General features: G+C 43.9%; 1 protein-coding gene across 2 annotated transcripts in view; it reads left to right on the top strand.

Annotated features, from left to right (window-relative positions):
- Positions 1-17,245, top strand: part of LOC309563735 (pyridine nucleotide-disulfide oxidoreductase domain-containing protein 2-like) — a gene marked incomplete at its 3' end in the record, with an annotated part of 73,974 nt that extends 56,729 nt beyond the window's left edge. The window contains exons 14-15 of one of the 2 annotated variants that reach the window (XM_082268335.1): positions 1,052-1,172; positions 17,167-17,245. In XM_082268335.1, coding sequence (XP_082124461.1) covers positions 1,052-1,172; positions 17,167-17,197 — 152 coding nt within the window. The remainder of the gene's footprint in view (positions 1-1,051; positions 1,173-17,166) is intronic. The other variant, XM_082268334.1, reaches the window with a different exon arrangement.
- Positions 17,246-17,576: the final 331 nt, after the last annotated feature.

The following is a 17,576-nucleotide window of genomic DNA, read 5'->3' on the forward strand; positions in this document are numbered from 1 at the left end:
TGTTTAGAGCTGATGGTCAGCTATCTTGTAATAACAACCGATGCGGCTAAGCAGCTGCTCAGTTGTTATTACAAGGAGTGGGAGGGGACGTCCCCCCCCCCTCCTGTCACCTTTTGCGGCTTGCCCGGGTCTCCCGCTCGACTAGGAGGACCGAGCAACCAGCCGGCATGTCCGCCGGCTGGATGATGACCCGAACAAAGCCGGAATCAGCTCTGATCAGGTCTCCAATGTAGTAACCCAGAAGCGATGTTCTGATATCACTTCCAGTTACTGGAGCCTTAAAGGCGCCAGATTTTTAAAAAATGCCAGTATTCAAAACAGACAAAAGCAGGTTTTGACTGCTTTTAAGTGCAAAGTAGGGATTTGGGTTCTTTTAGACTCCAGATTCCTCCATAAAGAGTACCTGTCACTAGTGATCGATCGATTGCAAAGCCGATATATCGAGGGCTGATATGCACTTTCCCCGATATATCGGAATTGGCCACCAAGGTGGCCGATATTGCAGATATTTCAGGAAAGTGCTTGAAACCGGAGTGATGCCTGCAGCTAGAGGCATCACCCCGGTACCGGCGTCCATAGCTGACCGTTGGCTGTCTTGTAATGATCGATACGGCTGAGAAGCCGATTGGCTGTCATTTCAAGGAGCGGGAGGGAATGCCCCCCCCCCTCCCGCCGCCTTCCGCGGCTCACCCGGGTCTCCCGTCCCACCGGGAGACCCAGGCAACCAGCCTGCACGGCCGCCGAAGTTCCGATCAAAGCCGCATAAGACCTCCTATGTAACTCTAAACAGGTAATAGTTAACATTTTGTAAAAGTGTCGCCTGTACTGTAGTTGGTGGTCATTCCACAAGTGTGCGCAATTTTAAAGCATGACGTTAGGTATTTTTTTACTCGGTGTAACATCATCTTTCACATTATACAAAAAAATTGGGCTAACGTTACTGTTTTTTTTTTTTTTTTTTTAATCATGAAAATGTATTGATGAGACTGATTTCCTCTTGGACAATCCAGCTTGGCTCTGATCCCGGTTCTCTCCTTTGTTTTCTGCGCAGAATATTTTCCATGGAAGTATGTCCCTGGATCAGTTATATTTTGCACGCCCGGTGCCGGGGTTCTCCGATTACAGATCTCCAATACAAGGGCTCTACCTGTGCGGCAGTGGAGCTCATCCAGGTGAGATATGATGGATGATCCGAGCTGAACCGATAGGAATGGGGAACAGTACGGAGCGGTGTTGGGGGTTGTAAAGGAACCAAACCAGGCCGGACCACTTTAGCCTGCCGTATGTGTAAGATCAAATCATATAACGGTCCCTGCAGAGTCCAGAGAATTGGACTGGATGGAAGTATTATGGAAATAGTACTGGTGATTGATCACAGGGGGCAGGGGGGTCTAATCTATACAAATATGATTATTTCCTTGCTGTGTATTTCCTTTATATTATTTGGACCACAACCAGGATAGGTGTTCAGCTGTCCTGAGCTCGTGTTGTCACAGTGCTGCTCACACAGAGGGACTCACTTCTATATCTGGGTATTTTAAAGATCATACAGTGCCTTGAAAAAGTATCAATAATTCCTCTTGAAATGTTCCACATTTTGTCATGTTACAACCAAAAACGTAAATGTATTTTATTGGAATTTATGTGATAGACCGACACAAAGTGGCGCATAACGGTGAAATGGAAGGAAAATTATAAATGGTTTTCAAAAGTTTTTACAAATATGTGAAAATATTCACATGACTATGAATCACATGAATATGCTTTGATGTAAACCATTCCATTGTAGCTCTGGCTGGATGTTTCGGGTCGTTGTCCTGCTGGAAGGTGAACCTCCGCCCCAGTCTCAAGTCTTTTGCAGACTCTAACAGGTTTTTTTCTAAGATTACCCTGTATTTGGCTCCATCCATCTTCCCATCAACTCTGACCAGCTTAGCTGTCCCTGCTGAAGAAAAGCATCCCCACAACATGATGCTGCCACCACCATGTTTCACGGTGGGGATGGTGTGTTCAGGGTGATGTGCAGTGTTAAGCCCCGTACACACGTACCGATCGTCAGCCGAACGATCGGCCGTCTTTTGTCCAGGGCTGTCGTGTCTGTTGAAAACTGCAAAAGACTGCACACGAATTTTGTCGGCCAACAACAGCCGGCTGCAGAAGTGATGTCATGTGATGGTTAACTTTCCTTGTCTTTTTTCTTTTCTGAGCATGCCCAGTCTTGCAAATCTGCTGTCTGTCGGCCGAAATCTGTACTGACTGGTCAACAATCGGCCGTTCTGGTGTCGGGCTACAAAAATTTTAAAGCATGCACATCAGATTCTATTCGGCCGAAAGTGCGCTGTCGGCTGTCGGAAGCATCATACTAACAAGCCTACAATCGGCCGATCGTTCGTCGGCCGAATCTTTACGGCCGACAATCGGTACGTGTGTACGGGCCTTTAGTTTTCTGCCACACATAGCGTTTTGCTTGAAAAAGTATTCACACCCCTTGAAATATTCCACAATTTGTTGTGTTACAACCAAAAACGTAAATGTATTTTATTGGGATTTTATGTGATAGACCGACACAAAGTGGCACATAATTGTGAAGTGGAAGGAAAATGATAAATGGTTTTCGAAATTTTTTACAAATAAATCTGTGAAAAGTGTGGCTGCATTTGTATTCACGGAGTCAATACTTTGTAGAACCGCCTTTCACTGCAATTACAGCTGCAAGTCTTTTTTGGGGATGTCTCTACCAGCTTTCCATATCTAGAGAGGGACATTTTTGCCCATTCTTCTTTGCAGAATAGCCCAAGCTCTGTCAGATTGGATGGAGAGCGTCTGTGAACAGCAATTTTCAAGTCTTGCCACAGATTCTCAATTGGATTTAGGTCTGGTCTTTGACTGGGCCATTCTAACACATGAAAGTGCTTTAATCTAAACCATTCCATTGTAGCTCTGGCTGTATGTTTAGGATAGTTGTTCTGCCCCAGTGAATCTCTGCCCCAGTCCCAAGTCTTTTGCAGATTCTAACAGGTTTTCTTCTAAGATTGCCCTGCATTTGCCTCCATCCATCTTCCCATCACCTCTGACCAGCTTCCCTGTCCCTGCTGAAGAAAAGCATCCCCACAACATAATGCTGCCACCACCATGTTTCACGGTGGGGGTGGTGTGTTCAGGGGGATATGCTGTGTTAGTTTTCTGCCACACATAGCGTTTTGCTTTTAGGCCAAAAAGTTACATTTTGGTCTCATCTGAGCAGAGCGCCTTCTTCCACGTGTTTGCTGTGTCCCCCACATGGCTTCTCGCAAACTGCAATCGAAACTTATTATGGCTTTCTTTCAACAATGGCTTTCTTCTTCCACTCTTCCATAAAGGGCAGATTTGTGGAGCGCACGCCTAATAGTTGTCCCATGGACAGATTTTCCCACCTGAGCTGTGAATCTCTGCAGCTCCTCCAGAATTCCCATGGGCTTCTCGGCTGCTTCTCTGATGAATGCTCTCCTTGCCCGGACGGTCAGTTTAGGTGGACGGCCATGTCTTGGTAGGTTTGCAGTTGTGCCATACTCTTTCCATTTTCTGATGATGGATTGAGCAGCGTTCTGTGAGATGTTCAAAGCTTGGGATATTTTTAATACCCTAACCCTGCTTTAAACTTCTCCACAACTTTATCCCTGACCTGCCTGGTGTGTTCCTTGGCCTTCATGATGCTGGTTGTTCACTGAGCTTCTCTAACAAACCTCTGAGGGCTTCACAGAACAGCTGTATTCATACTGAGATTAAATTACACACAGGTGGATTATATTTTCTAATTATGTGACTTCTGAAGGCAATTGGTTCCACTAGATTTTAGTTTGGAGTATCAGAGTAAAAGGGGGTGAATACTAATGCACGCCACAATTTTCACATATTTATTTTTAAAAAATGTTGAAAACCATTTAGAATTTTCCTTCCACAATTATGTGCCACTTTGTGTTGATCTATCACATAAAATCCCAATAAAATACATTTAGGTTTTTGGTTGTAACATGAATAAATGTGGAAAATTTCAAGGGGTATGAATACTTCTTCAAGGCACTGTATATAAGGCGCCATTGCTTCCCTTAAATGCTAGTTGTCCGTCTGTCATGCTGATCCTTTGGCTTCTGTCATTTCTGTGTCACTGACTGGGCTTTTTTCCTCAGAGAATAGGTGCAGAACTTCTCCTTTCCAAGCCACCCCTTGTCTCTGCCCCTACCCACCTTTGAGCACCGTCCCTTGGTTCTACCACCTACCCACCTCCCAGTACCGCCCTTTTTAGAGAATACAGAAACCAAGTATAATTTGCTGTGCTAAGTAATTTGTATGAAATGTGTTAATGATAGCAAGAAAAGCAGTACAATAGATCCCCTGCAGCTAGCAACAATAGATCCATCCCAGCAACAATGAACTCCTAACAGCCATCATCAATAGACTCTTCAGCAGCCAGCAACAATAGATCTAACCCAGCAATAATGGACCACCAACAACATAAGACCTACCCCAAGCAACAATAGATCCCCCACCAGCAACAATAGACCTTCCCAGCAACAATATACCCACCTGCAGAAAATAGATCACCTCCAGCGACAATAGATATCCCAGTAGCTAGCATCAACAGACCCTGCAGCACACCCCAGCACCCCTTGACATTACATACAGTTAGTGTGAGAGGTGTCGGAACTGCGTTCCCCCCGCGTTCCTGCTGAAAAAAATCCCTGGTCACTGACGTGAACAAATACACAGATCAGGAGTTCTAACCAGGCACTGTAGGGTATAGGTGTGCCCAGTGTAGTTTCCTAAATTGTCCACTAGATGTCGCCATAGTCAAGGATGGGAATTATCTCCAGTAAGCTCCCATTGACACTCCAGTGATTGGTAGTGCGTTTCTGTTCACCTGACTACACTCCACATGCAGAATACCATTGCATGTAATGGCTTGTTTTTTTTATTATTATACAGGATTTATATAATGCCAACAGTTGACGCAGTGCTTTACGACATTAGGGCAGACAGTGCAATTACATTACAATGTAATACAGGAGGAATCGGGGGGGGGGGGGCTGCTCATTAGAACTTACACTCTAAGAGAATCAGAGGTTTACACATACATCGCCCTCTGAAGAGCGATCTGCAAGCCAGGTTACAGCTGGCTGTTCACCTAGAAATAAGAAAACCTATCTCAATTCTTCCCATGAGAGCGGGAGCCAATCAGCGGGTCAGGCTGATTGCTTGCTAACTGTGGGGGAGGTGCTTTGACTGGGGAAAGACAGAGATCTGTGTTCCTGCTTAGCAGAAAGACAAGAACTCCATCCTCCCCTCTGACAGAATGGCGAGCTGCCTTGTTTACATAGGCAGACAGCTGTTCTGCCTCTCTCGGGAATGATCGCTGGGCTGCCATAACCCCGGTATTTTTTTTACAGGGCGGGCGGTCCTCTTTCTCATAAAAGTGGTCCCAGCGGCAGATTCGCAGTGGGATCATTTTTATGGTAGGCGGGAGAGGTTCGCCCCCTCCCGCCGCTTCCTGGTAATTTTCCCCTCTTACCGGAGCCGTCGGTAGAAACAAAAAATGGTCCTCTCTCCTTCTAGGCAGGAAGTGGAGTGAGGGCATGCTGGTCCCCACTCCACTCTATGGCCTTGGAGGACCAGAGTGACGTCATGTCATACGTCGCTTCCTCCCAACGGCCTTAAGAAATACCGGATACCTCACATGTGTAGTTTGAACACCGTTTACATACGTAGGTGCGACATGCGTATGCGTTCACTTCTGCGCGTGAGCTCAGAGGGACAGGGCACTTTAATTTTTTTTTTATTTTTATTTGTTCTTATTTATTTTACCGTACTATTTTTTTATTTTTACACTGTCTCTTTAAAAAAAAAAAAAAATTATGATCACTTTTATTCCGATTACAAGGAATGTAAACATCCCTTGTAATAGAAATAAGCAGGACAGGTCCTCTTTAATGTGAGATCTGGGGTCAAAATGACCTCACATCTCACATCTACACTAAAAAGTAAAAAAAATAAAATATTTTTTTTTCATCATGAAAAAAATGGGCCCTTTAAGGCTGTTGGGAGGAAGCGATGTATGACGTCGCTCCGGTCCTCCAAGGCCATAGAGTGGAGTTGGGGCCAGCTTGCCGTCACTCGACTTTCTGCCTAAAAGGGGAGAGGACCGGATTGTTTTCCCCGCTTCCAATGACTCCAGTAAGCAGGGAAAATTACCAGACCGGGAAGCGGCGGGGGTTGGCATTGTGGGCACCTCTCCCACCGCCCATAAAAGTGATCCTGCGGCTAATCAGCTGCTGGGACCACTTTTATGAGAAAGAAGACCGACCGCCCGCCCTGTAAAAAAAATACCAGGGTTATGGCAGCTATCTGCTGCCTTAACCCCGGTATTTAACGTCAAATTAGTGACGTAAAAACTGCGGCGGGCGGTCTGGAAGTTATCTCTCACCTTGACTATTGTAACTTCTTTCTCATTGGCCTACCTCTCCGTAGGCTATCCCCTCTAAGTCCACCATGATTGCTGCTGCCAGACCCTTCCACCTTACTACCCCTCTCCGCCAATCCCTCCATTGACTTCCGATCGCCCAGCGAATAAAATTCAAAATACTAACTACAACTGCGGGTATAGGATTATTTATATGGGATTGTATGGTTGGGTTTTCTTTACTGTTTTTTATTGGTTGAGCCAGATGGACCTGTGTCTTTTTTCAACCTGACTAACTATATACAAAGCCATTCACAACTCTGCCCCGAGCTACATCACCAATATTGTCTTCAAATATCACCCAAACCGTCCTCTCTGCTCCTCTCAAGACACCCTACTGCTAAGCTCCCTGGTCTCCTCCTCCCATGCTCATCTTCAGGATTTCTCCAGAGCCTCTCCCATCCTCTGGAATGCTCTACCTCAACCTGTCCAGCTATCTCCTACTCTAGCTGCCTTAAGGCAATCCCTGAAAACTCATCTCTTCAGGGAAGCCTATCACACCTCCAACTAATCTTTTGCCACTTCCATCAGCTCATTCCCCACAGTTACAACATTTTGTACCACCTGCCCCACCCTATGAGATTGCAAGTTCTTCGGAGCTCTTCGGAGCAGGGCCCTCTTAATCCCCTTGTAACTGTATTGTCTCCATTTTCTATTGCAAAGTGCTGCCTAAACTGTTGGTGCTAAATAAATCCTGTATAAAAATAATAATAATATAAGGGGCTGTCCTTCCTAATCACCAGGAGGTATGGCATTATCCTGAACATCTTCAAGGAAGTATATTGCTGTCCTCCACTAGGTGGCAGTGGTACACTGTGAGCGAATGCCTTGACTCAGGTCAGCATTCCAGCCCACATCTGGCTCCTTTGATCTCATTGCAGGCCAGGAAGGAGGTCTGAGGTGAGGCTTTCTTATCTGCCCCACTGCCAGGGAGCATGTGTGACTTCCAGGCCTTTTTTTTTCTCAGAGAATAGGTGCAGGAACACCCCCCTTCCAAGTCATCCCTTGTCGCTGTCCTCTACCCACCCCCGAGCACCATCCCTTGGTTCCACCCCCTACCCACCTCCCAGTACCACTCCTTTTAGGGAATACGGAACCAAGTATCATTTTGTGGTGCTAAGTAATGTGTATAGAACTTGTTAATGATAATAAGAAAAGCAGTAAAATAGATCCCCTGTAGCTAGCAACAATAGATCCATCCCAGCAACAATGGACTCCCAACAGCCAGCATCAATAAACCCTCCAGCAGCCAGCAACAATAGATCCACCCCAGCATCAATAGACCCCTCCCTTAACAGTAGATCCCTCCCTGTCACGATTGACCCTCCAGCAACATAAGACCCACCCCCAGCAATAATAGATCACCCTCCAGCAACTATAGATCCCCCAGCAGCTAGCATCAATAGACCCTCTAGCATCCCTTGCCACCTTCCTGCTTCCCTGCTGAAAAAAAGCCCCTTCCAGGGACAGGATTCTGGTATGCAATCTTTTGTTGCACGCACCCTGCTGTGTAATCTGATTCTCCTGCCATTCCAAGATGACCTCCAGCAGGCCAGATGGCTCCTCCATAACCAGGCAATCCATAAATGTCTGATATTAACACCTTCCTACCCGGGCTATTGTAAAATGATGGGAGCACTGGTGTTCTGGGAGGACAACATATGTCACCTGTCATGTCCACCAGACTCGGTTGATGATAGGTCACTGTACTGGCCTACTGCCAGTACCATGTGATCGCTGTGGCCAATCATAGCAGATCACATGACAGTTGTAGGCAATAAAAGGCTTTGTTTCATGCCATTCATTGTGTACTATTGTGATGAGCTCTGGTACAGATAGGGGCCAACCATAGCCCATCTGTACCATGTAATTAACTGTGGTCAGTCACAGCATGAATAGCTTTTATTCAGAAAAAATGGTTGCTTATAACTGTAAAATTCATAGCTATAAGCAACCGTAGTTGCCTGATCACTTCCCAAGAATAGTAGTCTTACTATGGTAACACTGTATTGCTCTGGTCACTGTATGTAAAAAAATAAAAAAAATGTAATAAAAAATATTTCAAAAATATGAAAAAAAAAAAAAAAAAAAAAATATATATATATATATATTTTTTTTTTTCACATACTGTCACCAGTCATGTGATGGCAATCACTGCCACACCAGTCATAAGATGACGCTGTACTGCACTGGTGACAGTATTTAAAAAAAAAAAAAAAAAAAGTTTAAATCTTTTTTTTTTTTTTGTGTACTATTGTGGTTGGTCACAGTCATCACATGGTACAGACAGGAGCCAACCATAGCCCACCTGTACCATGTAATTAACTGTGGCTAATCACAGCTTCACAATAGTAAGCATGGAATGAATAGTTTATATTCAGAAAAAATTGGTTGCTTATAACTGTAAAATTCACAGCTATAAGCAACCGTAGTGTGTATAAAAAAAAAAAAAAGAAAAAAGAAAAGCTTATCCCTTCTCCAGAATAGTAGTGTTACTATGGTAACACTGTAATTGCTCTGGTCACTGTATGTAAAATAAAATTGTAATAAAAAATAATTAAATAATTTTTTTTCACATATTGTCACCAGTCATATGATGGCAATCACTGCCACAGCAGTCATAAGATGACGTTGTACTGCACTGGTGACAGTATGTAAAAAAAAAAAATTTAAATCATTTTTTTTTTTTTTTTGGGTGGTTGGTCACAGTCATCACATGAAATCAGAGTTGTATAAAGTACTTGAAACTCATACTTGAGTAAAAGTACAAGTGCTCGATCAAAAAGTGACTTGAGTAGAAGTGGAAGTGCTCAATCAAAAAGTGACTTGAGTAGAAGTACTAAAGTATTCAACATTTTTTTGTACTTAAGTATTCCAAGTAGTTTTTTTAAAAATTTTGCTACTCAAGTACTGAAAGTAAAAGTACAAGTACTGTGTTATGTAGTTATTAAAGAAAGAAGTCAACATTTTTAACATCACATTGTTTTTTATTATTTCAAATGCAGCTTTTATTTATACATACAGTAGCATTTATTTTCGTATGCGCTGATAATACACATGTTTTGAGCTTCATGAAACCTCCCATCTACTGTTCTGGCAGTGGTAATTTTTATAATTGTAACGAGTAACTATGCAGCACAAAAAAAATATATCGGAGTAGAAGTATTGAAATCATCGAAAAAATGTAGTGAAGTAAAAGTGGAAGTAGGAGAAAAAAATTCTACTCTAGGAAAGTACAGATACCGCCTTTCCGTACTTAAGTACAGTAGTGAAGTAGTTCTACTTAGTTACTATACATCTCTGCACATGATACAGACAGGGGCCAACCATAGCCCATCTGTACCATGTAATTAACTGTGGCCAGTCACAGCTTCATAATAGTAAGTACTGAATGAATAGTTTATTTTCAGAAAAAATTGTTGCATAATAACTGTAAAATTCACAGCTACAGTATAAGCAACCGTAGTGTTTAAAAAAAAAAAAAAAAATCCTGATCACTTCCCCAGAATACTGCAGTAGTGTTACTATGGTAACACTGTATTGCTCTGGTCACTGTATGTAAAATAAAATTGTAATAAAAAATATATAAAATATAATATGTAAAAAAAAAAAAAAAAAAAATTATTTATTTTTTTCACATATTGTCACCAGTCATATGATGCCGCTCACTGCCACACCAGTCATAAGATGACGCTGTACTGCACTGGTGACAGAATGTAAAAAAAAAATTTAAAAATGTAAATCATTTTTTTTCCCCCCAGAAACTAACACAAAAAATTACAACTTCAAAAAAACTCTCCATGCCTCTTACTAAATACATTGGACTGTTTACGCTCCAAAAAGAAGTCATTTGGGGGGTATTTGTCCTGTCCTGGTGTTTCAGGGCCTCAAGAAATGAGATAGGCCAACAGTATATCAGGATTGATTAATTTTCAGATATATATCTCATAGTTTGTGGACTTTCCTACAGACTAAATATTATACACTGATTTGAGTTATTTTCTCCAAAGAAATGTAGCAGAATACATTTTGGCCTAAATTTATGAAGATTAGTTATTTGCAAAATTTTACAACAGAAATAGCGAAAAACGCTTTTTTACAAACATTTTTGGTCTTTTTTCATTTATTTAGCAAAAAAAAAAAAAGTGGTGATTAAATACCACCAAAAGAAAATTCAAGTTAGACTTACCGGTAACTTGTTTTCCAATAGTCTTTCAGGACAGCACCTTAGAGAGATGGCTCCTCCCTCTCCTCATCAGGAAACACCCCATCCACCAGATTTTAAAAGGAGGCTTCTCCCACCATTCATCAGTTTGTAGAAGAGTACCTCCGGCCCATGCTGGAACACATAAACAGATATGGTTAATCACAGCAATACATTTTATACAATAGGGCGGGATCCTCCTGCTGTCCTGAAAGACTATTGGAAAACAAGTTACCGGTAAGTCTAACTTGAATTTTCCCTAAAACGTCTTTCAGGACAGCACCTTAGAGAGGATTATCGAGACTTACTCAATTTAGGGAGGGACCACAGCTTGCAGGACCTTTCTGCCAAAAGCCTGATCTTCAGCTGCCAAAAGGTCCAACCTATAGTGTCTTGCAAATGTAAAGTAGCTTGACCACGTAGCCGCTTTGCAGATTTGATCTGGAGTGGCACCAGCTTTCTCTGCCCATGTAGTGGCTAACGCTCTAGTAGAGTGAGCTCTGATCCCCTGCGGGGGAGACAATTTCATTTGGGAGTAAGCCTCTGAAATAGCGGATCTGAGCCATCTGGCTGTTGATCCTTTTGATGCCTGGCGACCTTTTTTGTTGCCAGAGAAAAGAACAAAAAGAGAGTTTGATGATCTAAACTCTTTAGTAACCTCCAAGTAGTGTATAAGAACCCTTCTTACATCTAGGTAGTGAAAGCTTTCTTCCTTATCTCCTGATGGATTAGGGCAGAAGGTAGGTAACACAATTTCTTGTGAGCGGTTTCTCGTTGAAGCTACTTTTGGGAGAAACCCTGGATCCGTCTTGAGAATTATCCTGTCTGGATATATGGACAAGAAAGGTTCGATAGCTGATAAAGCATGTAATTCACTGATTCTTCTTGCTGATGTTATTGCCACCAAGAAGACCGTCTTGAGGGTAAGGTTTTTTAGTGTAACCGTTTCTAGTGGTTCAAAAGGTTCCTTTGTGAAGGCCTGAAGGACCACCGACAAGTCCCATTTGGGGAAGCTTCTGACAGGCACTGGTCTGGAGCGGGTAAGGGCCCTGAAGAATCTGATGATTAAAGATTCTGAAGAAATGGGCCTTTCCAAGAATACCCCCAGGGCTGTAACTTGTACCTTGAGGGTACTTACTGCCAAACCTTTTCCTGCGCCCTCCTGTAGGAACTCCAAAATTGAAGTAATACTGTTCAATTTTTGATCTTTCGATTCACACCAGGTATTATATGTCTTCCAAACTTTTGCATATATATTCCTTGTGACTTTTTTCCTACTGGAAAGTAGAGTAGCAATTAATGCGTCTGAAAATATTTTCCTTTTCAGCAGTTGCTCCTCAGATACCAGGCGGTGAGCTTTAGCTTTTCCACTTCTGGATGATAGACTGGACCTTGAAGCAGTAGGTCTTGACGAAGAGGGAGCTGAAAAGCAGGTTTGACTGATAGTTGAAGGACAGTCGAAAACCAAACCCTTTTGGGCCAATAAGGTGTGATCAGGATCACTGAGGCTCTTTCCATTTGGATTTTTCTCAATACCAACGGAATGAGCTGGAAGGGGGGGAAGGCATACCCCAACCTGAACCTCCAGGGATGTGCCAGGGAATCTACTCCCAGAGAGTTGTCGTTTCTGTGGAGTGAGAAGTAAAGTGGAAGTTTTGCGTTTTCTTTCGTTGCAAACAGATCCACCTCTGGCTTTCCCCAAGTCTTGGTTATCAACATAAAGACTTCTGGGTTCAAGCTCCATTCTGCTTCTCGGATCTTCTGCCTGCTTAAATAATCCGCCACACTGTTTAGTGTACCTTTTAGGTGGATTGCTGACAAGGAAAGTAACTGCCTTTCCGCCCATTGCAGAATTTCCGTTGCCAAAAGCTGTAGGGTTTTGCTTCTTGTGCCCCCTTGCTTGTTTAGATATGCCACTGTAGTGGCGTTGTCTGAAAGGACTTGAACATGAGTCCCCTGAAGATTTTGAGAGAAGGCAGTTAGGGCTAGGCCGACTGCCTTTAATTCCTTCCAATTTGAGGATTTTCTTGTCTCGGTCTGAGACCAAACCCCCTGTGCCAGGTTTTGGTTCCAGTGGGCTCCCCACCCCCAACTGCTGGCATCCGTTGTTAACCTCTGGTCTGCCGGGAAGGACCAGGCCAAACCCTGAGACAAGGTTATCCGATTTCTCCACCACCAAAGGGACCTCTTGACCTTGGTGGGGATTTTTACCTTTAAGTCCAAAGTCTCTGGATTGTGATCCCAGATTCTGAGGAGGAAGTATTGGAGTGGTCGAAAATGCAGCCTTGCCCATTGGACAGCTGGAATTGATGCAGTCAGGTTTCCAAGGACTGACATGATCTCTCTGATCGACCACCACTGATTTGTTTGTAGCCTTGCTACCAAATTCTGTATTTTGACCTGTTTGTCTTCTGGTAGGAAGATTCTTTGTTTCACAGAGCATAACTGAAACCCTAGGAACTGAACCCGCTGAGCCGGTGTGAGATTCGATTTCTTGATGTTCACTATCCATCCCAGAGCTTCTAGATGACCTCTTGCCTTGTGCAGGTCCTCTTGAAGTTTTTCCTTTGACGGGGCAAAGAAAAGCAGGTCGTCCAGGTAAGGCACCACAGAGATTCCCTGAAGGCGGAGGGGAGCTAGACACTCTGCCATTACCTTCGTAAAAATACGAGGGGAGGATGATAGCCCGAAAGGGAGTGCTTTGAATTGGATATGGAGCATTTCCTTTCCCAGATTTACTGCCAACCTTAGGAATCTCTGTGAGCGAGGGGCAATAGGGATATGTAGGTAAGCATCCCTTAAGTCGATTGATGCCATGAAGCATCCTTTTGTTAACAGGGTTCTGACTGTAAGAATTGAATCCATTCGAAACTTTTTGTACAGAACTGACCTGTTTAATGGTTTCAGATTCAGTATAAGACGAAAATCCCCCGATGGTTTCTTTATCAAAAATATGTGGGAATAAAATCCCTGATGTTGTTCCTCCACTGGAACTGGACAGACAACTCCCTGTCGCCTCAGGTCCTTTAACAGGTCCATCATAGCCAGGGCTTTTTCTGCATCTCTTGGGAGGTTTGTGACAAAGAACCTTTCGGGTGGCGTCTCTGAAAACTCTATGTTGTAGCCTTGGGACAGCATATCCAGAATGTATTGATTTTCTGTTATGGCTGCCCAATAGGGGAGGAATTCCCTCAATCTTCCTCCCACCGGCAATGTCTTGTCATTGTGTTTTGTTGGTTGACACAGGAGGATGGAAGAGAACACCTCCTTTCCCTTTGGGTTTTTGTGTCGACCAGTTTCTTCTCTTCTCCTGGGGTCTGCTATTTTGCTGAGCTTTTTGAGGTCGAAAAAGCTTCTTTGCTGCCTGTTTCTTCTTCACAGGAAAAGACTTCTTTTTGTCTGCTGTTCTATCTAGAACAGAGTCTAGCCCAGGCCCGAATAGTAGATCCCCTTGAAAAGGAAGTCCACACAGCTTATTTTTAGAAGCTGTATCTCCAGGCCATGTCTTTAACCAAAGAGCCCTTCTGGCTGAGTTGGATAAAGCTGCAGATCTTGCTGTCATCTTCACTGACTCTGCTGAAGCGTCAGCAATGAAGGCTATGGCCGTGGAGAGCGTGGAAAAGGAATCCAAAATTTCCTGTTTAGGTGAGTCTGCTGTGATGTGTGCTTTTAGCTGGCTAAGCCAGTATTCCAGATTCCTGGACACACAGGTTACTGCCATGGCAGGTTTCAGACTCCCCATGATGGATTGCCAGGATCTCTTAAGTTGCTGGTCCATCTTCTTATCCATGGGATCCCTCAGGATTCCCATGTCTTCAAATGCTAGGTCTGTTGACCTAGAAACCTGGGAGAAGGCTGCATCAATCTTTGGCATCTTATTCCAGGGAGCTCCTGGGTCTTCATCAAAAGGAAATCGCCTTTTAAAGGCTTTAGGGAAGAAGGTTTTCTTTTCCGGATCAGACCACTCATGTTTTATTGCATCTGAGATGGTCTGATGCACTGGGAAGATACGGCCCTTAGGCTCTTCCAAGCCTGCATACATTTTGTCATGTAGGGACAGTTCCTTCTTTTCCTCCTCTAGACCCAGGGTGATGTAAACTGCCCTCAGGAGACCATCCACTTGCTCTAAGGATAGTTTGTATTTAGTGGGCCTGCTTTGTGCCCCTCCCTCCTCTTCTTCCTCTGAATCCTCCTTGGAATGTGAGGGGGAATTATCTCCTTGGGTGGAAGGAACCCCTTCTGTCCCCACCGAAGGAACCAATTGTGAACCCTGAGAGGACAGTGAGGCTGATGGCTGACTCAGGGCAGGGTCCTGTAGGGATGACCGAAAAGATTGGATGGTAGCATCCAATTCCTTCCTCACAGATGCGACTAAATCGCCACAAACTGCAGATGCTTCTTCCTTTACTAGTGCATCAATACATCCCTGGCAAAGTGTCTTTTTCCAACTTTCCGACAACTTTGCTTTGCATGAAGGACACTTTCTCTTGAAAACAGTTTCAGAGCTTTTAGCCTGGAAGACATGAATGGGAAAACATACACATGCTTCTTAAAAGTCAGCCTGATTCTCAGGGCCACCAAAGGTGCACAGAAAGACATTTAAAGGAAGTCCCATGTGCCCTGACAGGCCCCCAGCCACCGGGGGGAAAGTAAAAGGGATGGAGAGAGACCCCACAGTAAGATAGGCCATATAAAGACACCCCTTACCTGGGCCTTACTGGTGCCTGTGCCTGTCCCACTCGCTGAAGAAGCTTCCATCGCTTGGCAGCGGTATCACCCGTGGCTTCGGTACCGGTTCCGGAGACCAAAGCGCACCTGCACTGGACCGGATCCGGAATAAGGCACCAGCTTGCTCCTCCCTTCTTCCTCTGCGTCCGGCGGAAATGACGCCATACGCCCCCTGCAGAACGCTGCCCTTTCCGGAACCTCACTTCCGGTCCGGACGAGCGTCACTCGATCCGGAGAAATGGCGGCAAATTTGAAAAAAAGGCGGCGGAAACCTAAGAAAAAACATTCCGCTCCTCCAAGATGCCTTCCCAGGGCTGTGCTCTGCGGGGTCTTGACTCAGCCTAGAGCACTGAAGAGGAAGAAGGAGCCCATGCACTGCAGTCGGTCGCGTGAATGGGAGAAGCAATCGTCTCCAAAAAGGGTAGGTGGACGTAGGAAGCCCGGTCTCTCAGGATAGCACCTTAAGAGCCCAGCTCCCCACAGAGGTGTTCCTCGGCCGGAGGAAACACAAAAACTGATGAATGGTGGGAGAAGCCTCCTTTTAAAATCTGGTGGATGGGGTGTTTCCTGATGAGGAGAGGGAGGAGCCATCTCTCTAAGGTGCTGTCCTGAAAGACGTTTTAGGGAAAACTATATTTGTGTGAAAATAATGCTAAAAATGTCACTTGGGTACAGTTTCACGACCGTGCAATTGTCTTTCAAAGTGTGACAGCGATGAAAGCTGAAAAATGGCCTGGGCGGGAGGATGGTATTGAAGTGGTTAAATCATGTTGCTTTTCAACAGGGGGTAACATCGCCCCCTTGGGGTCACCATACACATTGCAATCTAACCATACAATCTTTGTACAACCAGCATTTGATTTTCCAAAACTGTGTAATATGAGGAGATACCTAAATCTGTCCAATCAGATTGTAACGTGTATGGTTGGATCTTACGTTATCCAAAATGAAGAAATTAAAATTTCTCTGTCGCTCATTGACAGACGCAGTACCCAATTTAAAATTAATCAAAGAGGACTGCGTCTGTCAATGAGCTTAAGAGAAAAGGATTTTACGGTAAGTTCTTACAAAAATCCAATTTTCTCTGTCGCTCATTGACAGACGCAGTCCTCTTTGATTAATATAAAATTGGGTACTGCGTCTGTCAATGAGCTTAAGAGAAAAGGATTTTACGGTAAGTTCTTACAAAAATCCAATTTTTTGCCTTCAGTTCTATTTTACAGCTACTTTCCAAACAAACGTTATTTTGAGTTTTTGTGTTATTTCTATGTGTGACCCCCATGGGGGGGGAGATTTCCTATCATTTCCTGCTCTTGTAATGTGTATGAAATATATGGAAGGGGGAGGGGCATTTATTACTGGGGCAGGAACACATAAACATCATAGTGACAGAAGTGTGGGAAATCCCCCCAAATAAAAACACGACAGAGCTGCTAAGCCTCTTCCATCCCATACACAACGAAATCCCGTTTTAGCTTTGAAATAAAAAAACAAATTAATACCAAGGGACTTTGGGTGTCAGAGAGATCCGGACAACAAAGTTTTAAACGCAGGATGCGCCATCACGTGATCAGCATTGATGTCTAGAGCTCCGCCCCCTCTATAGATTAACAAGGATAAGAAAAAGGAGAAAATAAAATACTAAATATCCGATAAAACATTTCTCTATCCGATCTCCCTGACTGCAAAGTGCTCCTTTCTACAGCGTTTCTACAGCGTTTTTTGTTTCTTTTTCCTTTAGGGGGCGGAGTCATGGGAGCCTCTGGACGTAATGCAGCTTTAGTGGCGATGAAGGACCTGAAGAGGGCGCGTTAATGTCATCTGTATTAGGAAATTTAAGCATTTTCCTTCTTTAATATAAATCAACTCTTTCTACAGTATCTGTGTGTTGTGTCTTCTTATTATAGATTCCTACATCTCCCCACAAAACTGTTGGCGCTATATAAATCCTGTATAATAATAATAATAATAATAATAATAATAATAATCCTCCATGGGGGGGGGGCGCACTATAAAAGTGAAGTGACCCCCCCCCCCAAAAAAAAGGAATTGTGCAAAACTGAATCAGGCCGCCAGAATGTCTCCTGAGGGCCACATATTGTCCACTGAGGCCCCTATAGTGCCTATTAAGGGCCACACGATGTCTACTAA

This window comes from Pelophylax lessonae, assembly GCF_965119305.1.
Source record: "Pelophylax lessonae genome assembly, chromosome: 9".
Taxonomy (NCBI): domain Eukaryota; kingdom Metazoa; phylum Chordata; class Amphibia; order Anura; family Ranidae; genus Pelophylax; species Pelophylax lessonae.